Source organism: Chelonoidis abingdonii, chromosome 13 (genome assembly GCF_003597395.2).
Source record: "Chelonoidis abingdonii isolate Lonesome George chromosome 13, CheloAbing_2.0, whole genome shotgun sequence".
NCBI classification, from domain to species: Eukaryota; Metazoa; Chordata; order Testudines; family Testudinidae; genus Chelonoidis; species Chelonoidis abingdonii.
This window is the reverse complement of record NC_133781.1, coordinates 25,209,549-25,236,133: the sequence shown is the minus strand read 5'-3', so window position 1 is coordinate 25,236,133 and position 26,585 is coordinate 25,209,549. Positions and strand designations below refer to the sequence as shown.

Here is a 26,585-nt window from a genome sequence, read left to right as displayed (position 1 = left end):
TTTAATGTGACAGCTAATTCTATTCTTCTGCAAAGTGGGGACATCCATGTTCCTCAATTTGCCACGTCAAAAATATGGGGCAAAGCCTTAATCTGAAGCACATTAGGAACCATGTGGGATTCAAATGTAAGGCATAAATAACGTGCCTTATTTAGTGGCAGCCTTTCCCAAGGAAAACTCCCACTGATTTCCATGAAAGGCAGATTTCAAGGAGCGATGAATAGGGACCATTATCCAAGCTGCTCAACAATTTGTGTTTTAGCATGAAATTTTGTGAAAGAAAATGAGCAGGTTTTGTTTCATCTGAAATTTTGTCTTTTTTTTTCTTCAAATTTTAAAATTCATTTAGAATTTTTGGGAGGGGGTTCCCTTTCCTCCCTTTTCCAATCAGAAAATATGGGGTGTGTGAGTCCAAAAGTGAGAGAAAGTGGAAGTGGGGGAGGACCCTCTCTCTCCCTTTTTTCCATTGGACAAGTCTGAAAAAAGTAAAAAAAAGAGAGAGAAAAAAGGGGGGGGGGGAGAGAATGTTACATTAGTAAATGAGAGAAAATAAGACCATTAATAATGGTCCTGGAAGAGGGCCGGGAGCATAAAAAACAGAAACGAGGAATTTCTTACTATTTTCAAGAGAGGAGAAATTGATTTTTTTTTTAACTATTTGTTAACATATTTTGAAAGGAAACATGTCAAAAATATTTTTATGCAATATTTTATTTTCCAAAACAGCTGATTATTTTGACAAAAATATCTTGTGCAGGAGCATTTTCAGCCAGTCCCTGTTATTTCAATTGCTTGCCTCAACTGCTAGAACAGGGCCTCATCCTCCCTGATTGAACTAACCTCGTTATCTCTAGCTTGCTTGCTAGCATTTATATACCTGCCCCTGGAAATTTCCACTACATACATCTGACGAAGTGGGTATTCACCCAAGAAAGCTCATGATCCAAAACGTCTGTTAGTCTATAAGGTGCCACAGGATTATCTGCTGCTTTTAAAGAAAAATGTGGTATAGTCTAAACTCAGATATAATGGATTACACGCCAGGGCAATGGATTAATCTGGGTAAAAGATTTGGGATGAGTGGGGAATTTCCATTGTATTCACCAAGCAACAAGGAACAAATGAGAGTTTTGGACATCTGAGGTTTGGCTGTGCAGTTATTGAACCTTATAATCCCACCTTGTTCTGTGAGTTCCACTGAATAACATTGCACTCCTGAAGCAAAGACACACACCTCATGGAAAGGCATGTTTGCTGCACTCTTTGAAGTTTATGAGATTGTTCAAGTTTATTTTATAATTATTCTTTGGTGAAAACATTTCTTTAAATTATTATATTTGACACAAGCTGCTCAATGGTCATAAGAACATAAGAATGGTCATACTGGATCAGACCAAAGGTCAGTATCTAGCCCAGTATCCTGTCTTCCAACAGTGGCCAATGCCAGGTGCCCCAGAGGGAATGAACAGAACAGGGAATCATCAAGTGATCCATCCCATCGCCCATTCCCAGCTTCTGGCAAACAGAGACTAGGGACACAATCCCTGCTTATTCTGGTTAATAGCCCATTGATGGACCTATCCTCCAGGAATTTATCTAGTTCTTTTTTTAAAAAAATAATTTTTAGAACTTTTTTGAAGGTCAAGTTATTGTACATTTCCACTAGCCCAACATATTAAATGTTTTTTATATTAATTAGCAAGAAAAAATCATATATGCTGAAGAAACAGCAGAACACACAAAAGCCTGATCCAAAGCTCTGTGAGGTCAACAGAAAGACACCAGTGGGTTTCAGATTGGATCCAAAGCAAGTTTGAAATGTTTTACAGCCTCTTTATGCCCACTTGTCACAGGTGTAAATGCCAATGCGCAGTGCAAGACCATGAGGAATTAGACCCATCATCCATTTAAGTCAAAAAGCAGAGCTACAGCCATTTTCTAAAGCTCTTGAACTCACTAAGCTTTATTTTCTATCTGCTGCATCTTAAGGGGCTTTTTGATAATTTACTATTTACATGTTACCCGCCATGCTGAGAGTGAAGCACGTGTCTGACTTCATTTTGCTTTTTTCAGACACGAATAAACATTGGCGAGGGATTTCTCCACTAACTCAGTTGTTGGTATTCACCCTTGCAACAGCTGCTCTAAGTGAAAGTCTCTTCCGCTATTTCCAAATCTCCCAGCCAGGGACCTGATAATGTACTGCAAGAAAAGTTAATAAAAGTACTTGGCCTCAATGCAGAAAAAACAAAATATAAACTTGGGGAGGAAGGGTGGAGGGAGAAGAAAGGGGAACTTGAACCAATTTAAGTTTTCATTCTCTCAACTGAGCACCTGGCAGGAACTCACCCACTGATATTATTATTTCTGTAGCATGAAAACGTGCAGGGAATTAGTATTGGAAGGAATCATCATCAGAAGAGGGAATCCCTGAGCTAAAGAATTCACATGCTAACAACATGGCCAAGTAGGGTGCAAATAAAGCAATAGCAAAATAACGGGGTGATAAACGGACCTATGGGGAGGATATTCAAAATGGTAAAGTGACTTCGGAGCAAGTGAGTTGATCTTAAAACAAGAAGATATTGCGTTTTAGTCCTGGCCCTGCCACAGCCCCACTAGATGGCTTCCATTTTAGGTCTAGGGCACCTAAAAGTCTCCACTTGTCCCTCTATAAAATGCCTCCCCAGAGTGCTGTGAGCATTCTCCCCTGGTGCTTCTAACCCTCTTATTAAAGCGGTTTCCAGGCACTAACGTTTGCCCAGCACTTTGAAATTACACAACATCATGTCAGTGCAAAGTGAAAGTGGAGCAGATTGACGCAATAGAATATTTATACATTTTTATGCAAAGACAAGGTTTTAGGCATAGGTTTGGAGAACTGAGTCTTTTATTTTTAAATGTTGTGCTGTGTGAATTCAGCATGCAGAAAAGGTGCCAGACTAACAGCCCTGGAGAATAAAGTTGTCTGTTTAGCGACTAGTTAGCTAGGTTCTTGGAACAGTGTTTATCACCATGGTATCTGAGCACCTCTCAAAACAAATCAAACTCACACTAGGTCAGTGACCTTTTGTCTTTGCTCTTTACTCTGGCCTTCACCTCTTTTGCTGATTTTAGTTGCAGTGGTGGGAAGGCAAAGTCACAGAAGGGCATTTCGCACTGAGATCTGAAGGCCGTGGGATGGGTGGGTCATTCTCATCTCCCCAGTAATGAGTTACAAAGCCTTGGCCCTATTGCTGAGAAAGTCCCATCTGCTGGTTTCATGAGCTTCATAGTTCCTGGGGAGAATAGCAAGAGAGAAGAGATCATTGGGAAGAGGGAGGCGCTCTCGAAGGGACACAGAGACAGTTCCTGGGAGAATCTAGAAAAGTAACAGAGACCTTGAATTTGCCCCAGTATTCTCCAGGGAACCATCTGGGATGCCAAGTGTGGTGGTAGTGGGGGGGTTCTGTGATACAGATGCAGGAACTAGACATGTAGAACCCTGAATTATTAAACAAACTCAGGTTTATAAACTCCAGCCTTACCAAGTGAGAGCTTTAAAAAGGGGTATGTGTGCATGAATAGTGCCGGTCAATGCAATTTGAGATGTAGGGTTATTTTTAAAACAGAGGGTGTTGGAATAACAAACTGTTCTCAGTTGTACAGCACTTGCACTGGAAAAGGACGGTTTTTCATGCACCTCACCCAATCACATCCCTTTCCATTATTGAAGGGACACATGACAAAGCAGCCCCATGCTGAAGGAAACGAGAAAAGGGACAAGCAGCCCAGCTGAACATGCAAGACGTCCATGGGAACTCCCAGAGGAGTAGAGGGACCAATGAGAGAGATCAAAAGAACCAATGTAGAAAACACAGATGAAGTTTTTTTAGATGGCGAGCTATTGTTAATTGTTAATTACTGTTATTACCTACAGAAGCACTTAGGGGCCCTATGTAATATCAGGGCCCTGTTGTGATGGTCTCTGTAGACTAGAACGGGGAGGGTCTGGTGTTCATGAGACAATCTCTCAATTAAAATGTGGCCCGCACCATGAAAAAGTTTGAGAGCCCCTGTGCTGATGGGTTAGCAATGGGGTTTCACTACATTTTAGTACATTGTCACTAGGTCCATGGACAATAAGATTAGTTGGAGGGTTTTTTGGTACAAAACCGATTTCCTCCACTATTTTTGCTGGTTTTCGCAGATTCAAAACGTTCATTTAAAGAACGTTCCCAGGCTCCCCACCTTTCTAGCTTTTTCCATCGCAAAAATAATCTCATTGGCAAAGCTGTAAGTAGATCTGAGGAGTTTCTGGCTCCAGCATGGGCACCAACCATCAGCCTATTATTCTCTTGGACCATTCATACTTCTATAATGTGCAGTCAAGCAGCTCTTTCTACTTCCTACAGTTGACCTTTAAAGACTTGGTAGAAAGTAACTGCCCTGAGTCCAGGACAACATATGTGCACATTATTTCCCTGATGGAATGACCTTATGATTAACTCTGCTTCAGATACATTAATAAGCTGGTCCAGCTTTTATTTGTATTGAACATCTGAAGCTGAATGTTTGCCAGGGTATCTTCTTAAGCAGCATCTGGTAATGGGAGAGATAAAGGTAAAAGCTTTCCAGCAATAAACTCAAAAGGGATGAGTGTGTCCACACATCCTTTAATAACAACACTCACTGAGTTCTTTACCAGGGTCAGGAGATCTGGGTGGTGTTTCTGTCTTGCCCACAGGTTTCAGAGAAGCAGCCGTGTTAGTCTGTAGCCGCAAAAAGAACAGGAGTACTTGTGGCACCTTAGAGACTAACAAATTTATTTGAGCCTAAGCCTACAGACGTGCAGTGTGAGATGGGACAACTCTGTGCCTCAGTTTCCCCATCTACCACTGGGCTAATGCTGTAAGGCTTAATCGATGTTTGCAAAGAACTTTCAGCACCTGGGTAGGAAGGCACTAGAGAGGTGCAAACTTACCATGGCCGCTAATAAAGGTATGTTTATTTACAGGTGCCAATTTGGTTTTTGACCCATTAAAAAGATTCTAACACTGCAAAGGGTGTCTGTCTCAGCACCAACATGGCTGTAATCTGGCACTGGATCCCTTACCAGACTCCAGAGGTATGCTCAGAACTGCTCAGCAGGTTAAAGCTGAAGTATCAGGTGTCAGTACAGATACTTTCCAGCTAGCAGCCTACAACAGAGACTGGAAAATAGTCTGATGATGAGAGTGAGCCTGAAGAGGGGCCATGTTACAGTCGTTAGTGCAGATATTTTAATTCAACACCAGCTTTTGGGACACATGAATCTTCAGGCCCAGGGGACTGCAGATGCAGACACTGTGTTCTGAGTGCGTGCCACCGCCCGGCACTCTGCTACTGCTTCTCTGCTGCCCTCTGCTGACTCGTTTGAGGAATACCCTAGGCTTCAGGCCATCTTCATCAACACATGGGAGGCAAGATCCACTGCCTCTTCCTCGTTCTCACCTGTTCCCATGACTAGGTCAGGAAACAGGGTTGTGAGGCGGAGGCCCATTGTTCTCCATCCTGTCCTGACACTAGAAGGGAGGAGAGTTTGAGGAGATGGGGCTCAGAGCCTAAAGGTAACGTCAGCAACTAAGAAGAAATCTGCAGACAGAGTTCTTATAATGGAGAGAGAAGAATGCAGGGACCTCTCTTGCTTTGGGACATTTTCGCTGCCCCACAGCAGAAGAGCTTTCCTAACACTGCAGGTCATAGGCCTGTTGGTCAAGCTTGCTATTCAAAAGGCACTGAAGTCACCCACCATCTGCTACAGTATTGTGTATCTATACTGAGTCCTTTGCATAAATGCTCCACATATACACGCCCATAAAAAGTAGCTACTTTATCCTTCCTCAGTTCAGAACACACTACAGGGATATATCTCTCCACTTCAATATTTGAATGTCACCTTCTCTATCTGCCACCCCAGAAGCACAGTTAAGCCTTTTCAACCCTTTCCCCCACCCCACCCTTGTCAGCTAGACAGCGCCTCATCAGATGTAGGTGTCCATCCATAGCTGTTTGCTACAATTTTATTATGGCCTCTTCTTGCTTGAGCACAGAGTTAATTGGTGCTATTATAAATCTTGCCATCAATCAACAAAGTTATAGTGCATTACACCCTAGCTACTGTTGTTACTGGACAGACAGATGCATCTGTTGCCTACTTAATAAGCCAGATCCAAGGTACATAGGCAAAGGAAACAGGTTGTGTTTAGCAGCTAATGGAAAATGGGGACAGCTGGAATTTCCCCAGTTTACTGACAGATCGAATTTTAACTCCACTAGGACACTGAGGATTGGAAAGTTAAACTCAAACCAGGTATGTGTTTTTGCTTTGGTAAGACTGAAAAGTGGAGCAGAGGGAGCAAAAAACGAATATAACATGACATAGAGAAAGGGAGAGAGAAATTCTAATGGCATCAATATAGGCAGGGCGCACATCCTGCCAGCTTAGACTGTGGGAACATCTGGTCTTCATAGTCTATCTAAGGTACCAGCAAAATTTCTAATGGATCCCTAATATTTAAAACTCAGCTGTCAGCTTGGTCCCTTTCTTGGGCTACACAGTGCAGAGGCAGAAAGTCATTTTGTCCCTCCTTCTATTGCCAGGCTTTAATACAAGCTATGCTCCCAGATACTCACCTACCGTAAAAGCAGCATTGGTACATTAAAGCTGACAGAGCTATGCTGAGCTACCCCAGTTGAGGCTCTAGCTCATTGTTCATTAATAAAAAGTTACTTTTCCCCTCTGCAATGGCCGCATATAAAACCAAGGAGGAGGAAATCCAGTCTTCCTGCATTGGTCTGCGGCGGGTCAAAGAGGTTTATGAAGAAGCAGCAGCGTGTGGCTGTAAACACAACCCACTGGTAAATGTCAACATTATTTATTGAAAAGATATTTTTATTATAAATACATTTTAAATGTAGCAGTAAAATACCTTCTGTGAGTCTTTACAAGTTAAGGGAGTGCACCAAGACAGTTATTACATTGTAAATAGATACTGGAAAGCCTAATCCTCAAAGCATTTTACAAGGAATCACAAAGTGGTTAAGACAAATCAATTTGAAAAAAGCACCGGAAATGGATTATACCTTCGTCGTGGTGACTGGTAAGAGTGATCTGAATTTTTAGAAGATGTATATCATTCAGGGCACTTTACAATCTTTCTCCACTTCTCAGGAGGTTTGCCACAACTTATTTATTTATATGCCATTTGTCTCTAAAAACTGCAAGATCTATTGCACTGTAAACTCTGCTTATGTCAACAAGGAAACTGTGTATGTCTGTCTCCTAATGAAAGGGAATTGACTAGTTCAGAGTTTTATACCTTCACGCGTGATTCAAGATTATCCATTTGCCAGGTTTATGAACAAATTTGTATAAAGTGAAGTTCGGCCCTGTAAAGGGGGCTGGCCTAAGGTCTATCTGCTAGGGGTTTGAGCCTAAGTGCGTTGAAGTCAATGACAAAATTTGCATGGATTTTAATGGTGCAGGAGCAGGGCCTTAGTCCCTGTGAAGCCTTCAAATTATGCCTTTTGGGGTGAATAATACTTCCAAAGAGCCTAACCAAGGCTTCCTGCTGCAGTTTATACCCCACTTAAAATGGGTCTTCCTTTGATTTGGTATCTCCAGAGCAGATGTGTTTCTCCAAATGCCATCTCCGGGAGCATGCTCCTACGGTTCCATGCTGGGTTTGAGATCAGAAAGGTTATTACCTTGGCATAGTGTTTATAGACTACACAGGAGATTTTCTAAAGTGCCTGCCTGACTTTACTGGGGCTTGTGCTCCCGAATCCCTTGGTCACTTCTTTAAATCTTCCCCCAAGCTCATTAGGGATAGGCAGAGGGGGTACTGAAATACCCAACCAGCCTGGGTAAGGCAACACCAAAATATTTGTCAATAATTGAGTACCCAATGTAGTATACGCAATGTGGAAGTCAAGAGTTGTACACCAGTTAACACCTGCAAGACACACCAGTAATGTTAATGGGACTATTAATTTCTGTGTATGATATAAAAAACTTGTTTAAATGGTCCATTCATTGTCCAAGCCCTTCTTTTCCATAAACTTGATCGCAAGATAGACTGGGCTCATTTACCATTCTATCTACGTAATTTACCATTTTCTTATACGACTTTATGTCCTTTTACTAACTTGCCACGTTCATAGTCCTACCTGTAGGAGCTCACCTAGCCAACTGCTTGAGCACACCGAGTCTCTGTCAGACCCACAGTTGGAGCTGACTGCAAACTCTATGCTGAATGAATATATTAACTTCTCAGTACAGGACCATATAAAATAATTCCTCACCATGTAACAAATATACAAATGCGCTTTTTGCTAAATCTATTACAAGTTCAGAACCATCATCACATCTTGATAATCACATTTTCACCTGCTCCTGTAGCATGCACCTGTGATTTGTCAACAGCGTAACTGGCTATGTCATGAGACTGCAAGGTAGAACAATACCCTCCTCCCCAAACTTACCCTGGAAAGATGCATCTGTTTTATAAATGCAAAAACAAACACAAATCACAGATGGATTAAGAAAAAAAATCTTTAGCTTGCTCCTCCTCCACTGCTTGGCGCAGTCCCAGTACTGCACCACAACATGTCACCCTATGAATGTTCACAGTACATCACAATTACTGGAAGGTCTATGTTGATCCACACTACAGAGGCATTGGTTTGAATTACGGACGGACAAATGCCTGACTCAGATCTCATGACTTTGAATATTCAACTCAAGTATTATGGGTCGTGCCTTCCATTTAGCACAGACTATGAAAACTGGGGCAGAGGTGGAAAAGAGAAAATATCATGAAATATAGAACAAGGAGCAGCCAAAGACGAAAAAAATACTGAGAAATCTGGAATGGTATTACCCTATGTATTCAAAAGTGACCAGTATTTGATTTTGGGTGTCCAAATTGTGATACCTTCAAGGAGCCTGGTTTTCAGAAAAGCTGAGCACCCACCATCTGAAAATTGGGCGTGTCAGGTCGGTCACTGAAACATGGAGGCAGCTAAAACCACAAGTTGCTTTGGAAGATTTAATCTACTTTCTGTGATGCAAAATGCATTTCGGTCAGCCTCATTTGAAAAAGTTGTTTTATCATTAATACCTGTCACTAGGCTCCCTTTAACTAGAAAACAAGCAGTGAGTATCTGCTTAGGGTTATATTAATATTCTAAAAGTAAGTCCATAGAAAGTTAGGAAAATAACTTCTCTCTGATCAGCTGTGCATGTGTCCCCTGCCCATGTGGAGTAGATTCCTCTTAACAGCAGTCACAGTGGTTTCAGAGCTATTTGGGAGGCCTGCTTGCTTGCTGCTGTGCTTTCTGAAATATGTCTTTGTATCCTAGTCATAATTGGCCGTTTTTAAATGTGCTAGTGGTAGAATGTAAACATTATGGGTAAAATCTTGCCCCCATTGAAGTTAATGGCAAAACACCTATTGATTTTGATAGGGTCAGGATTTCATCCTATATCTGTAAATAAACAGACCTCACCTAAAGACTGGGGTAAAAATTTCAGCAGTGCTTAAGTGGCTCAGGAATCTAAGTGTCATTTTCAAAATCAGCATGATTTGGACACTTTTTAAAATTGGCCTTAAGACCCCTAATTCACTTGGGGCTGTTGAAAAGGTTACCCCAGAAGAACATGCAGGAAAGCACTTGTGCATTCAGGTCAAGTTTGCACACTAGGAACTTCCAACATTGCTACCACTTAGCAGGGGAAAATGTCCCCATCATCAATGATTGGGGTCTGCATTTAATGTCTCCTACAAATTCATGTTGAAATAAGTGGGCCATTCCGATGAGAATTTGGTAAGTTCGGCAAGTAGTGTCGGTAGTCTGAGCTTCCTGGCTCCGCCGAGCGAGGCTGGTCTCCACTGATCTGGCAATACCTGTCCAATTCCAAATGGGTCACAGCCAGCTCTATTGCTTTGGATTTTCTGCTTAATTCACAAAGCAATGTGTTGGATGCTCCACGCTGACAACCAGAACAAGCCACTGCAGGTGGTATTCTGCTTCACAATGATTTAGGGACAGGCCAAAACCACTTCTCAGACCAGGTGAACGTGCTCAGATGAGCTAATTTGATGTGTGTGGCCATTCTGACACCTTTACTCACATTGAGAAGTATCTTACTTTGCAAGCAAGGATCTGCTCATGGAGTAGGGTACAGTTCAACAGGACAGAATGGACAGGTGGAAGAATCTGGCCCAACGAGCAATGGGTGAGGGCGATGAAAAATGGGCACAAACTTGACCTACTCACACATTCTCAACAGGCAGCAATCATGGTGCAGTGAAATGCAGATCAAGCTCAGCCTGGAGAGCAGGCATCCATTTCCACAACTCCCTCCTCAGAAGGGCTGTGCTGGGGGTGTGCCTGATGCAACAGTGGTTTGCCTTCACCCATGCTATGCAGAGGAAGTGTTTAATAGCTACTGACGGGGGCTAGAGCAAGCCACTCATCTTCCATTGTCTAGTGTGGTCACACTATACACCAATCCCTCTGCTCATGAAAATGTGGAATCAATTTAAAAAAAATCAAAACCAGAAACTTTTCTTGAAATTAAATGCAGTCTTTTAGTTTAGAGCCAGATCCTGTAGTCCTTATCGAGGCAAAATGCCCATGGGCCATACTGGGAGTCTCTCTCAAGTAGGGAGCACAAGGTTTGACTGTAACTACCATGTTAAGGTTGGTATTTTAGCTGTGAAAAAGTCAAGGGCCAGATCTACGGCCAGTCCGATGCTCTTTCGAGCAAATGGATGTTGTAAGTGATAGTCTATTGTATAATTCAGCTTGCCTGGGTGGCAAGACAGACGGGAATGCGCAAGGTGTGACTCCATGGTAAGACTGATACAGTGCTTTAGGAGCTCACACTTGTTACTGGACTGATGAAATCTAATGATTGAACATACAACCAATTTGGGGTGTTAGCTCTGCTTTTTGAGTCTGCCCTGAGGTTGGCACTCACTCTCGTGAGCCACTCCAGACAGTGTGGCAGTTAGCAGGATTCACGTATCACAGGTCAACTGCATTTGCAGATCATAATCCAACACAGTTAAAAGTTTAAATTTGATATTGAGAGTTTTTAAAGGTTAAAGATTAGTCACAATGAGCGAATCGCAGTCACATGAGGGTCTTGACACAAAAGACCTTGAAAAGTTATGTAAAGATGGGGGAATATCCCATGAAATGAAAGCCTCAGATCAGGAACTGAGAGCTTTGGTCATAAGCTTTAACCCAGCATCCAAGGACAATGCAATGAAACTGGTCCTACTGCAGCACTTGGCACCCACACTGTGAGCCACTCCAGACAGCATGACACTGGGCATGCTCAGTGTTAGAGTTGTTTGAAATTATTTAGAAATTCAGGAGAAAACAAACAAAAAATCATGATTTTTTTTGTTAAACTCCCCCCACCCCCCCCCAAAACCAGCTCTACTCAATCTGGTGTTTTCAAGTAGCTATAACTGTGGGATTTGAAGAAATTAGGTATAAAAAGGCCTCACTGAGGACAGTATAAGCCACATGTGCTATTTTAAACCATTTTAAAACAAATCTTTTTCTGGGAAAAAGCACTCGAAAAATTTCTCAAGTGGTGGAGAACATTTGGGTCACCCTAAAAACTTGCATATGACACTGTGGATTTTTATAAATTATCATCCAAAAGATCTTGCTCGTAGACTTAAAGAAACAATGAAACAAATTAACCAAAACAGTATGAAACATAGTTTAAAGCATGAATGTAGAATGCTGCTACTGTAGTTATAATATCAGTATGACAGGTTTAATAAATGTGGTGAGATGAAAACACCTTCTCCTTAACTATTTCACAGATAGCAGTCAATTAAAAAGTGCTGTTTATTAGTTAAATATTCAAATATGGTAAACAGAATCAAAAGATTGCTCTATATAAATGAGTGACTTTGAGACCCCCTGAAACGACAGTGCCAACTCGGCAAAGTGAAGTGCATTTGAGCCCCATCTAACTTTTTGTCATAGTCTCTTGCATATTACCAGGAACTCTCCACAGGACATTCAGATTTTCTCCCAGACCTTGTCAGCCAGCTGTTCAGCTAGTATCAGTTGGTTTAGCTCCACTGAAATACATGGATCTATTGATGATTTCCACCAAACTGAGGATCTGGCCCTTGTAAATTCCCATGAACCTATCTATTTCTGCAGTCCTCAACTGTGCAAAGGCCCAATGAATTCAATGGCAGTTTTGCTTGATTAAGGGTCACAGAATTTGGCCCCATCTCATTTTGGATCCTCTTGATCTGGTGCTATACATCAAATTGCTAAGCAGTATTTGGAAGTGTCTTTCCATCTGTCCCCTGACATCTTTTGTTTGGTTTTAAATAGTAAGACACAGATTAACTAGTTATGCATGTTCTTCTTTAAAGCAGGAAAAGGAGATTTTCAGCTAAATTTCTGAACCCCGAACTCAGCAAAGATTTATAGTAACCATTCACATCTCTGTGGTGTATTGAATTTAAATGAGTCTTTTTATGTAAAGACCCACAGCTTACAACCCAAAGACAAACACAAATGAATTTATTATAACCAGAACAAAAATCTGATTGAATACAGCAGCAAGCACCGCTCATCAGCACAGTCTGTCACTGACAGCTGTGAAAGTCTGGAATTAACCCTTATGCTTTCCAAGTAGGGGGTGGAAGAAAAGATGCACAATTCCAAAGAGAAACACGAAGTTAAAGCCCCCACACAACTCTGAAATTGTAATTCTGACATCTAATGGAGGAATACTGTAAATAAATCAATCCCAGTCTTGTGAAAAATCAATTATGTCCCAGATTTAAAGAGATCTCTTGAAGTGTAGAAGGCGGACTACCACCTCCGGAGAAGCTATAAAGATACACCCCTTCCATTTCAAGATTATGAACAAATCTGCAAGACCAGAATTCCTAACAGATAAATTTTATCCTTAGAGCTTTTGTCCAAAGATTTCTCTTTCATCTTTACACACACTGTAGAATTCTCTTTCTATATGTTGTCCTGAAGGACAATGTTTGTGGAGATCTTGAGTAGAACTCACATAGAGTGGAGATCATTTTAGTCCCAAAGAAGATTTAGATAAATTTGGATACAGCTTTGACAAACATTAAATCTCTTCTTTAATGATGTTCCTCAAACAAAACAGTTAGCAAAATATTTGAATTTCTTTGTATAATGTCACATTTTAATGTAAACATCAAATAATGTACCAAAAGTTTTACTGGAAGAAGGAAAATAAACCCAGAAAAAAAAATAAACAAAACAAAAAAAACCTCAAAGCGGCACAATTATTTATCTTTATACCACTGGCGAAGGGGAGAAAAAAGCCAGATTACAAACATTTACACATGCATAGTGGAAAAAAAACAAAAAACCAAGTATTTTACTAAATTCACGCTTTTTTTTAAAATAGTTATTAAATCTACTAAGCACCAACATACCTAAAAATTCATTTTCAGCTTCATGATTCATTTAAAAAACCTATCAAATTAACCTTTCAAACAAGCTTAAATTAGTAGCTTGTCCAAAAATAAAATGTAGAGCATTTTTTTAAGTATACCAATGCTTTTTATCTGAATGTTTCCAAAAAATGGCAAGTGTCTGCAAAGAATGCCTTTACTTTACCCTACAGTGGATGGAGAATACAATACCACATCATACAGAATCTAAAACTATAAAAGTCTCAGAATGCAGCATCCCTTCACAAAAAAGCTGATAAAACTGAAAGTATTTATAAGATGCTGCACCTTTATTTAAAAAAAAAAAATTAAATGAATTTAAGCAGAAATAACATACATTTTTACATTAACTGGCCATTTCTGGTACAGAAACCCAGCACAGTATGCTAATGTTATTGAATAAATGTAATTGCTACTTACAATTTCTTTTTAAATACAATTTAGACAAACTTTTTTTTTATTTTTATTTTTTTTTAAAGTTGCACAGTTAACCTTTTAGCTGCTAGCTTAATGCAACACATTGGTAACATTACACAAATTAAAAAATAGTGTGTGTGTGTGTGTGTGTGTGTGTGTGTGTGTGTGTGTGTGTGTGTGTGTGTGTGTGTGTGTGTGTGTGTGTGTGTGTGTGTGTGTGTGTGTGNTCAGCCATCTCTCGCTGGAAGAGGCCATAAACAGTAATGGAATAAATCCAGGGCAAAGTACCATTTTCTGAGGTGGGTGTTTTGTTTTTGTGTGTGTGTGTGTGTGTGTGTGTGTGTGTGTGTGTGTGTGTGTGTGTGTGTGTGTGTGTGTGTGTGTGTGTGTGTGTGTGTTCTACATAAAAGCTTTCAAAATTCTGGCCCACATCAAAAAATGCAAAATAATGGAATATAATTAAAAAATTAGTTGCAAGTCTAGCAGCAAAGCAATTAAGTGAGGATATATTTACTAATATAAACAAAGGGAATAGTTGCAACTACAGGTGAAGCCCCAACTATCTTAGATCTACTGACACAAATAGAAATTAAATTCTCTCTAAAAAAAATAATCTGATTATTTAAAATAGGAGTAAAAGCCATTGCTACCTGATGAACTACCTAGGCTAAGTTCCTGAAACAAAGACAAAGGGTCACTATTCTTTTTTGCCTGCTCAGGAGGAGGTTTGGGCTTTGGTGGAGCCCGCAGAGCACTTGCGTAGGACATGGCAGGCTTGTTCCCACCAGCATTCTGCTGGCTGTTGCTGTTTGATTCGACGATCTGCTTGTTGGGCATAAGGGGTGGGAACTGGCCGAGATGCTGAAGCACGTTATAGTTGAAGGAATTGGACAGCTGTATGTTTTCGACTTTCAGGTGATCCTCTGGGGGTTTGACTATCTTCGGTGGAGCTGAAAACAGAACAAATAAAGCCAGTTTAACTAAATAGCCTTCGTAAGTGAAATCCATTTGCTGATGTCCTCGTACAAAATGATAAACTGACATCCAGATACTGCAGAACCTTAATATTAAGTTAAAATGACAGAAAGTTTGAGATCAATATTAGATTTCGTCAGGGCCTCTTTTCAAATGATTCTAGCTTCAGACTATTTTTTCCTTAGTCCTCTCTTTTGTGCAAGCAAATAAACCCATATAAGCCTCATTACACCCACATCTATAGGAGACAGAGGGACTAATCCTATTGGGAGTAAGGACTGAGTAAAAACTGAGTGGGAATGTAAGGATTTAGACCCTACAGATTATGTACCAGAACAGGTAGTGCTTTTATCTGCAGTCAAAAGGAAACCAATTTCCTAAACTTGCTGTACACAGGTCTAGTGTGATGGATGGCAGGAGAGAGATCACTTGATCATTACTTGTTAGGTTCACTTCCTCTGAAGCACCTGGCATTGGCCACTGTCAGTAGACAGGATACTGGGCTGGATGGACCTTTGGTCTGAACCAGGTTGGCTATTCTTATGTTCTCATGAGCTATCACCCAGAGGTATATGATACAATCCATGTTAAGGCCATAGCTTCTATATCATCAGGAAAAGCTGATTACATTGTCAGAAAACTTAATTCTGTGCTATAATGTCAGAATGCCTTGGCTCTTACATACCAAGGGAGGATGTATTTATTTGTGTGCCACATGACACATTTCACATTAGTCCAGTAATGTTACCTTATAAGGTCAAAGAAGTTTCCCAATCAGTTTTATATGTAGGCGAGAAAGCCTGGGTTAACTATTAGGAAAAATGATTATAAGAACAGGTAGGCAAGGCAACAATCTGCTAAGGAAGGAGAAGTTGTGAAATCAATAGGAGAGACATTCAGAACTGAACGAGTCACCCATCTTCTATCAAGAGAGACATTCTATTCATCCTACTCACACTGATCCTGCCATGATGCACAGGGTGAACTAGCTGACCCATTAGAGAAAAAATGCTTCATGTTCAGGCCTATGCTAATTCAAACACTCTTTATCCAATGAGACAGACCTCCCAGGGTGGGGAGTATATTTCACTTTCCTTCTCATTTCATGGCTTAAACAGGCTAAAATTAAAATTGACAGCACTGTACATAACACATTCACAAACTGAAACTCAGACTTCTGATGCAACCTAACTAATTATTGCTGTTTTAGACTGAATGCACTCTTGTTAATTGGTATGTTCTAATTCCATATTTAACTCCTCCTGCAACTATACGAAAACTGCTTTCAAGTGAATATTCTGAATCCTAATGAAGTATCTTACTTTCAGCTGGGGAATTCAGCTGCTGTTTTCCAAAAGCTAAGAAAACTCAGCCTTTTATCTGGAGGATAATGATATAAATGAAATCTAAAATAATGCCGGTGAGGGCGGTGGGCATATTTTCTAATTGTTTCCTTCTTTAAAAATTAAATGTTAATTTCATGAGTTGAGTATACAAAAACACCAGTGCACATAGACACCTCTTGTGTGTGTGTGTTTCTGACAGAAAGACAGAACAGACAGGACAGACAGGGTTACTAAGCTTACAAAGAGAAAGCAATGTAAGATTAAAGAGAGGCCAGATGACTTGCATGAGAGCCCCGGGTGAGAAGGAACTGTAAATGAGGCACCCAATGCAGAAAGAAATACGTAATAAATACCACTGACAACAACTTAACCTATGCTAAGTCTATAAAAAAAGGTCACATTCAGCAGAATGTAGGTCAAGCCTCTCAAACAGCCTAATCACTGACCACTAGTACCACAATGGAGAGTTACGATTGGACTAGAATTACCAGGCCTGCAAAAGTATAAACATAGAAAAACTTAGAAGACATCAAAAGTGGATTGCGTTCCGTTGCATTAGGTGTCACACATGACAAATTTGTGTGTGTGTGTGTGTGTGTGTGTATTTATTTATTTTCATTCATTCATTCATAAAAATGGCTCCCATGCCCAAGGATGGAAACATGTTTGTATCAAATACTGATGCTAGTCTAACTTGCCCAACTGGCCTTAGGATTTATCAGCTGGTAGCAATAGATATGTAAAGTACATTTTATATATCTCTATTTCCTTTCAGGATTTTGTTTAGAGCCTTACTCTCAACGGTTACACGAAATCAATGAAATGTGATATATATTGATCCCAACATAGTCTAGCGGGAATTTCAGAGCTTCCATTGCATCAGCAAACCAAAAAGTCTAGAGCAACATCAGATCTGGATGCCACTGTGGTAAGAGAGAATACAGTGAACTTGGTACCTTATTTTTCCGGTGCAAAAAGTAAAATGAATATTTTAAAGGATCTGCCCTAAATATGCAAAGGCACAACAATGCTGCAGTAACAGATGGTATAATATTTCCAATACTGTTTTGGAATATCAATATTTTAGCACTCTGAAAACGTAAAATGCATGAGAGGAAAGTAATTCTAAAGCACTGCAGTATGCATTTTTTTCGTTCACTCTCTGCTGACTTTTTTTTTGTACATATGCCATTAATTTAAAACACCGTAGTAACTAGTGCACCATGAAACTGAAGGGAAGCAGAAACTGCATGACACTGTTGGTTTTAAGAAGCTGACCAAATACAAATAGGTCTTTTAAAGATCATATACAGTGGCTATCAATATGAGTTGTTAATACTCAAATGGAAAGTTCAGGTACATTAATACTGATAAATTTTTTTTTTTTTTTTTAAAGAAAGCTTGCTTTTTATGTGAAGTAAGTGTAGAGAAAAGGTGCCATACTGGCAGACTTGTTATTTGCAAAGCAGCAGAGTAAGATTCCCTACGCTGCCCCAGCTCCGTTCTGGAGTGACCACCTCTAGCAGTGAAAAACTAGTTAGTGCTAAATCAGTCTACACTAAGACTGCCAGCAAGGAAGCGAGTTTCAAGTGTGATTCTTCTGTGATGTACCCATATCTATCTGTCAATCTGCTACTATGGCCTATATCACTGATGTGGTTTAAGTACGTGAGTTCACTAGGAAATGCACTGAGATCTCAAACTCAGTTCCTATAGATCACCGTCAAAATCTGAGATGGTGACAGTAACAGGAACCACAGCTTTAAGGTGAAACAACATATCTCACATCAAACCCCTTTTGTCACCAGGTCCTCTTAAGCACAAACTGGCTGAACTTGAATCAGCGGAGGAGAATGTTTGAACTTAGTAAGATTTCTGGAGGACAGTGGAGCTATTTGGAGGAAATGCTTCACAGCATTCACTTCTCAGTCACATGCAGCAGACCCACCTGCTAACTACCTGAGACAACAGTATATGAAAATATGAATATTGTTGTGCACAACAATTGAAAACCAAAATAACGAACCCTTCAGAAATATTTTGCCTCAATTCACTTCAAGTCTCGGCAGCCAATACATATATGTTGTGAAGAGCAGCTAAGCCTCATTTAGAGTTTGTCACTCTGGCCCAAGCAGTTCACCCCAATAAGACAAGTGGAGGGATTTGGAAAAAAACCAAACATTACTTACCTAACAGTTCTCTGGGTGGTACTGCTCTGTTGGATCCGTTGCATGGAATGTTCTGATATGGGGCAGATGAGGTGGAGTTTACCCACAACTCAGGCGATGAATAGTTGAAAGAAGACTGGTTACTATGGTCCTGAAGCTCTTTACACTGACCAAGACTGTCTTGAGGAGTGTTAAAATCTTCAGAACAAGCCTGGACTGAACTAGAGGAAATTCTTCTTTGGTACAACGGCCTGCCTGGTCCTCTTGGTTCATACTGCATTGAAAATAAAGTTCTTTAATTCGCTGGCATACATGTTATGGCAGTCTCCCCCCTACATCTCTCTAATAAATGTGAAAGTGCCTTCAAACACTGAAAAAATCTTAAGAAATTCCTGCTAGTAACGACTGCATTAATTGACAAAGATTGTTAATGATAAAGAGCAACAATAACTTAAAGCATGTATAAAGAGTTAACGGTTGAGATTTCTTGATTTGTAAGTACTTGATATCTCAGTCTTAACGTTAGTTCTCTTTTGCACAGTATCTCTCTATAACACGCAAATTTAGTCTCCAAAGGATTAAATAAGGGAGCAGGACATTTACATGAACAGGTGAAAATGCTAAATTACAATGCATAGAAAATAACTGGCAGGTTTGACCTTTGATTTCTACTATAATACGTGAATGACTTGCATACCAGGATTTGGGGCACGTATGAGATCATATTTATATGCTGGCCTTTGCATGAAGATATGCACACAGAGAACAAATGCTGTGGAGAACTGTTTGTTATCATGGGGAATAAGCAAAGAAGTGTATTTGAAAACACAGAAAAGACTTGCTTCCATTGATCTTGCAGACAGGGTAGATGAAAAAGACAGGAGATGCATTACCTCCTTGGTACCAATAGTTGAGATTTAAGGACACTCTAAATGCTTGGGCAATTCAGGGCAGACACCCTCTGTTAAGGTTTAATGCAAAAGATAAAGTTGAAGTAATGTAGAAATTATCGTCACAACTGACTGAAAGAAAAGGGAGAACCTTATTTTGCTTTAAGGTGGATTCTAATGGTCATTTGGGGAAAGACAGGTGTTCCACAGTTTGTTACCCTTCTCTGCTGGTGCGAACTTGTCTAAATAAGGCAAAGGCAAAGTTACTTCTAGATGAGGGCAGAGCAAACAGTGTGAAAGTGGAGATTCTGCAGGGGACAAATACGGACTGAGAAAGGCACGAGGCCAAAAACTGTTTTGAAATGCAGGCAGCTAGTTTCACATTTGCTGGTAAGAAAGCCCCATTTTGAGTAGAGATGCAGGGAGTATTTGAGCAGAGACGCTGCACATGGAGATGAAAAAATAGCTTTAAAAATTATCCTGATATTACCATATTCTACCCCAAACGATCAGTACTAAAAGACCAATAAGATTCAATGAAAATCTGCTATCACAATAGTAAGTAGAATAATGCTAAGCATATAATAGAAAAGCATGAAAATACTAACAATTTTATTTATAAAGCTGAAATTACAACAAATGAAATAAATCTTAAAATACAAACAGAACACCTGACTGCAGGCAATTTGGGGCAAGGACTGTCATTTCCTATGTGAGTGTACGGTGCCCTATCTAACTGGCCTCCGGGCGCTACCACAGTTCAAACGTTAAAAAAATACCGGCAGTAATATAAAAAGTCAAATAACAAGACTGCACTGAAAAAAAAAGGAGGAGGAGAATATGGATAGATTGACAGAGATTAAGGACCTAATATTTAAAGGGACATTTGCTGGCATATAAAGGGAGACCAGGTAAATAACTGTGTGTGCAAATACATGGTCTTGACTGAGGCCATTTTGATCTAACTACTGTATCTGATTTACAAGGAAGAGTAGCTGTTTTTTAAAAACCAGGCTCTTATGTCTGAAATATGTTTAAAACATAATTAATTTTCACTAGCTTTTTGTAAATGGAGAGATGATGACCTGAGGCAGATATTGCAGAATAACTGATCATTAGCAGGGGCGGCTCCAGGCCCCAGCATGCCAACCATGTGTTTGGGGCATGCCGCGGGGGGGTGCCGGTTGCTGGGAGGGCAGCAGGCGGCTCCGGTGTCCATATCATATTTCCAAAGTGTAAATAAAATGTAATATATTACAATCAGATATTACATAAATTAAGATTAAGATTATGGTCCTAGAATAATTCAAAAGAACTTTTTTTGATGTTGTGAACTAGGGGCCAGATTTACAGAGGTATTTAGGTGCCAAAGATGTAAATAGGTCATCATGAGATTCACAAAAGCACCTAAGCAGGTTAGGTGCCTAACTCCCATTGACTTTCAATTAAAATCCTTCCAAAATCAAATTGGCTAATGCCTGAAGTTCTAACCCTAAATGTAATTCTGTATGTTAGTACTGTAGTTTGATCACATTAATAGAATGAGGAATAATCTGATAAATGGTAAAGTGAAGGGGGATGCACCTAGAAAATATACTTTCCACATTGACACTATCAATATTTTCTCTGTATTTGATTTCCTGGGTCAGTCTGCCTCCTGTCTGAGGACTTATGTGATCCTGCACAGTTCTGAAGCAGCACGGGGGTCAGCGGTAGTCCAGAGCACCCAGCACTTCACCAGATCGAGAGGTGAGGATGCTTGGCATCTTACAAGATCAGACTCTCTCTTTGTAGCAGCCACAGTAAACAACAATCAACTTAGAAATACTGTTTGTCACAAACTACGCAGGAGAAATTGCATCAGAATGAACGTTTTTCACATGCACTCCAGAGTTCAGGGCACGTATTATATCCAAGGGGAAAATGTCAGACACTGAGCAGTGACATTTTGAGCTATTGTGAATCTTTCTGCTCTAGCTTTCTCCTTTTCAATATAGAGCACTTAAGCCTCCAATTATGAGCCACCTCTAAAAAAGCACCTTTAGAAAAAGAGGGAAAATGTCAGTTTGGGTAGATAAAAATAGCTTAATTGTTGTTTTCCTTCAATCCCTAACCATGTAATTAGAGTTTGACTGCAATATATCTTGAATTCCTCCAACAGGAAGGCTGCTTTTGAGAATTTTGTTTTAGGACATTGGTGGTAGAATATCCTGGATATGTAATGTAGCCAATATGTTGCTGCTGCTTTTAGAGTTTAAAGATCTCCAGATTTGTATCTTAAATCAAAGGTTAAAAAGTTCCATGAGGGTCCGGGTCCCGAAACCCTTATGTAAGTAGCCCCACTGACCTAACATTAAATACCTGGTGCTTGTAAAAACATGCAGTGACAGATCTTTATTTGGTTGCAAACGCTTAGGAGGACAGGATTAGAACTCAAAAGGATCTTGACAAACTGGAGAAAGAGTCTGAAATAAATAGGGTGAAAGTCAATAAGGACAAATTCCCATTAACATTCATAGTATGTGCACAGGTGCAAGCCCACAGTACTGATCATCATTCAGAAACAACAGATGAAAGCCTGGTCCCACTGAAGTCAATAGGAATTTTGCCATTGACTTCAGGGGAGCCAGGATTCATCCACTGAATTCAAAACCTGAATTATTTGTTGCAAAGGTAACATGCAAATTCAAAAAGAGTTTGTCCCCACTGACATCTCAGAGAATTCAGAATACATTATCTACCATAAAAGGAGGTTATACAGCTAGATCTGGAAGACAAAGAAGGAGGAAGGAAGGTTGATATGGTTTTTTTAATCCTTAAAACAGGAATTTGATGAGTATATTGCAGCCAATCCTTTTCTGAGGCATAAAAAAAAGAAGTTGACACACAGAACATTTAAGTTCAACTTAAATGAGTGCATTAGATACTCCTTCCCACTAACTTCAGTTTTAAATATCCATTTACAAGTAATTTTACTTTTATTATTTTTGTGGAAACACTGAAGACCAATTTTATTTTGTAACAGCTTTAGTTCAACATGCAATGCAGATTTCTTTGGTTTAATTTAACAGGCACAGAACTGGCTTTACTAATTTCACTGCTCTCAGCATTCAGGGCACATCTCACTATGCACAGTATATGTATAGACGTAGATTTTCCTGCTCATGCATATTTCTAAGGCACACGATAATGGAAAGAGAAGCAATTCCACAGGGCTTACAGACTGTCTCTCAGTTTAAAAAAAAAAAATTATTATTGCTGAATAAGTTAGGGTCCACTGGCAAAACTACTATATCCACTTTCCCCTTGTGTCATATTTTGTAAACTTAGAAACAGATGAAAAATAGCAACAAATGATTGGACAGCTGCACAGAAGCCAATGCTTTCTTGCCTTGGTTGGGCTTAGAATATTATACAATATAGGAACGCATTTCAGACTTCTTTATTGATAAAGAAAGCAAATGCCTGGTGCCAGAGTCATCCTTTGGGTAGCGCGAATCAGGGTGACCGCTCTAGGCCCTGCACTTTGGGGGGCCCTGCGGGCCGCTGCAATTGGCCAGTGTGGTCAGTCCCAGAAGAGACGAATCTGTCACTTCCGCGTAAGACGGAATGTAATTTAATAGATCCTCTTTGCACCTACCAAATGGAACTGATGCAAAGACTTTTGTGTCAGATCTGGACATACAAAAAAGAATCAGGTGTGAACAACAACAAATGTGTGTACTGTAACACTAATTTATGGATATGGCTATATCTAAAGGTAATACAGATTTCAGTGTAAAACATCCTTTGAATCGTGAAATATTCCTCTTTACTACGTATCTCACTGCTCTGCAATATCAAAGATAGGGTAAAATTAATGAGAAAAAAGGACAAAGTATCTCTCACAGGTCATCAGATATAAAAACATGGGCATGCTGCAGATGTACAAAGCTGTTGCAGCTATAAACATTTATTTGCTACCTGTGGAGTAATGGGATAATTCTGATAACTTTCCATTAATACCTGCTCCAAGCTGACAATACTCAATGAAGTTTGCAGGGAAACTGAAAATTACCTGTCCATCACACATCATTTAAATCTTAAAATGCATGAACTATTCAATGTTACGTGCACATCTGGTTCCTGCACTTAGTTATATACAAAGAACATAACATATTCTTCCTAAAACACAGTATTTCAGTACGCAGTAAAGCTTAAAATTTTAAAACACAAACCCTGAAATCTTTATAATCTTACCCTCTTATTTTATAAAATGTTCTTTTGCTTACTTTATAGCCTGTCTTGGTATATTCACACACTGATCCTTTTCATCCCTTGAAAATAATTTCTAGATAGCACATAGTAGCCTCTGACACGAGTGTTTTCCTTAAACACTTTCCATTTCCCCACTGTGTCTTTTCCCTTCTAATGCCCTTATTCTAGCTGAGATAAAAAAAATGAAGAAAAGGGCAAAGGGAAAACAGAACGCCTTCAAAGATAAAATAGTAACCTTGATTTTACAAACCTTGCCAGCAGTTAATCTCACAGTGTATGAACACAGAAAATCAGATATCCTTATGGGAAAAAGTTACAATATGAAATACTGTGTTTTCAAGATCCAAAGATAACATCTTGCTAACATAAATACATTTTGATCATTTGTGCTTCAGAGCTGAAGTACTAAAATCAATTTTTTCCCCTAAAAAAATAGAGATGGTACTTTTAGTTAAAAGATAAATGTTTGATAGTATCAGTATTTGTTTCATACCGCACTAGGCTGACTGTCAAAAGCACACATGTGATGGGAATATCATAAATTAAGTACATCAGTCATCTTCACTTGGTAAAGGGGAAAAATAGACACTTTTGTGAAATGTACTATCCACTCTGTTTAATGCCTCATCATCACAAATAATTAACATACGGCTTTAAGTTTGTATATTTATATAATGAAACACAAAACCAAGCATTACATACTATGTCGGTAGAGACTCATCTTCTCTAATTTGAGAACAATCAGCTTTTCCAGCTGTAACATTGTGGACTTGAAGTAAAATCGATAAACTGTCATAGCCTAGTGATTAGCAGAGCAGCTCAAATGTTTCTTATAGTTTCTCAGTTGATGAAAGCTCAAACACTAACTAGATATTTTCTTTTACAATTTAGAGCATCAACTCTATTTTAAGTTTTATGCACAGAAAAACAGCTATCAAGCTGAATGAGTGAACTAAACTAGCTTTCGAATGACTGCTAGTATTCAGATCTCCCTGTGAAACTTGACCTTGAAGCAGGAATCTGAGTTAAAAATACATCCAGCACTTTGTGTTTTCTTTATGGAACTCTGCCCTGACCTGTATCAGAAGGAGCCCGATTACAAGGTTTAGAGGAAAGATTTGTTCTTTAAACATTTTTCTCCAGCATTTGGCAAAGAGCAATCCCTTCCCCTCCCTCAACACCATGTTTTCGAAAGACTAAAATTAATTTGTACTAGTTAAATAGTGATTTGCTTTGCTTGTACATAAGTAACCAGTGTTGTCAGCACAGATCTCTAAGGACTATTTATTAGTTTATTCTACTGCAAAGCCATCAAAAGGAAAAAAAACATTGCTCTTGTGCCCCACAAAAATAATTAATAATTGTGTTGAATCTTGGGAACAAAGGAGTAGATTTCACACAGTCAGGGGTGGTCTAATGGAGTGGGAAGCCAGTCAGAAATTTCTGACTTCTAATCATGACTTTCTGCCCTGGCCTACACTACAAAATGTGAATAATCCACACCCAAAAAAGACATAGTTATACCGACCTAAGCACTGGTGTAGTGAGCAGTGCATTGGTTGGAGAGCTTCTCCTGCCAACAGAGCTACCACCTCTTACAGAAGCAGATTAACTAAGCCGAGGGGAGAAGCTGTCTCCCTTCAGCTTAGAGCATCTCCATTAGAGCGCTGCAGCTGTGCCAGTGCAGCATAAGTGTAGACCTGCCCTTACTATGATTCTATTTGTGGCTCTGGGCAAGACATTTAACTTCTTTGAATCTGCAAAAAGGGGTACAATACAGTAGAATTCACTTTCAGTGCTTTATTCAGTTACATGGAATAAGGAATCTGTTCTGCTCTCATTGAAGAGCAAGGAAAAATCCCCAGTGCCATGAGCTAAGCAAGATGAGGGCTCAAATCTTAATTTCCAAAAGCCTGTAACTTCCTGCCAGCAAAGAAAGGGCTGAGTGCAGAGCCCTGAACTACAGGTGTATGTCTGAGGGGAGGAAAAGTGGTTGCAAAACTTACCTTTTTCACAGCCATTCAAGACATGAATTTTTAATCTACATGTTTGTAATTCACTATTATTAGACATATATTTCCACATACATATATGTATTAAAATCCCCATACCTCTTCTAAGCTGTGGAGCGAAGAAGCAGATACTGCTCGAGATGTGAGCGGATGAAATGGCTCCTGACCCACTGCATGCTGATGACTCTGTATTTGTATAAAAGGGTTCTGTTGTGATCTATGGGGCAATGGAGGTATACCATAATGAAAGCCCTGCCCCATTAGGTGATTCTGCTGTAGGTTAGCATAGGTCCATGATCCATCAGGTTGCAGGTACTTCAAAGGAGGTGGGGTTATGTGTTCAGATGGCAGTGAGAAAGGGGGATTGTATATTTGGGGCAAATGCTGCTGAAATGCTGGGTTGTTGGACATTTCAATGTCTCTGTTGTTTTCAGTGAAGTTAGGAAAGTGGCCGCTATGGTTTGAGTTGCATGAAGGGAGTGCTGGTGGGCTTCTGGGCTGAACTTGTCTGTATTGCAACAGTCTGGACTGGGGAGGTGGCATTTCAGCGAGGTCCCTGCTTTCACTTTGATCGCGGTGTGACAGTTCTCTGAGCAAGTCCTGGAACCTGTATTAGCAAAATAAATGTTATTAAGATGGAGAAACATAAAAAGTGCATTGCTAAAGCTCCACCCATTTTGAGGTATCAGGTTCTGAACATCACAACCAGATTGGCGGCAAATACAAACCGTACAAAACATTATACTTAAATGTGCACAACAGCAAGTCTAGCTTCAAAGACTATAATTGTGGGCAATTGGAAATTAAGGACAGGAGATCTTACTGGACTGACATACCAACCAAAACAATCACACAAAACTCAGTGATCAGTATCCTTCTGAAAGCTTGAAAATTTCTGGCCTTTCTATTCCAACAAGAAGGGCCTATTAATAATAATGTAATGTATCTAGGCCTATTGCTAACACTGAACATCATAACAACAGCTCTTTATAGGACTAATAGTGCC

The 26,585-nt window shown here is 39.7% G+C and overlaps 1 protein-coding gene across 4 annotated transcripts in view; it reads right to left on the bottom strand.

Annotated features, from left to right (window-relative positions):
- Nucleotides 1–14,237: 14,237 nt before the first annotated feature.
- HELZ (helicase with zinc finger) overlaps nt 14,238–26,585 on the bottom strand; it is a 134,082-nt gene continuing 121,734 nt past the window's right edge. For all 4 annotated transcript variants that reach the window (XM_075071875.1, XM_075071876.1, XM_075071877.1 and 1 more), the window contains 3 exons: nt 25,679–26,186; nt 18,442–18,694; nt 14,238–14,881 (listed from right to left, as the gene is read on the bottom strand). In XM_075071875.1, the coding sequence (XP_074927976.1) occupies nt 14,550–14,881; nt 18,442–18,694; nt 25,679–26,186 (1,093 nt within the window). In that variant the 3' untranslated portion in view covers nt 14,238–14,549. The remainder of the gene's footprint in view (nt 14,882–18,441; nt 18,695–25,678; nt 26,187–26,585) is intronic.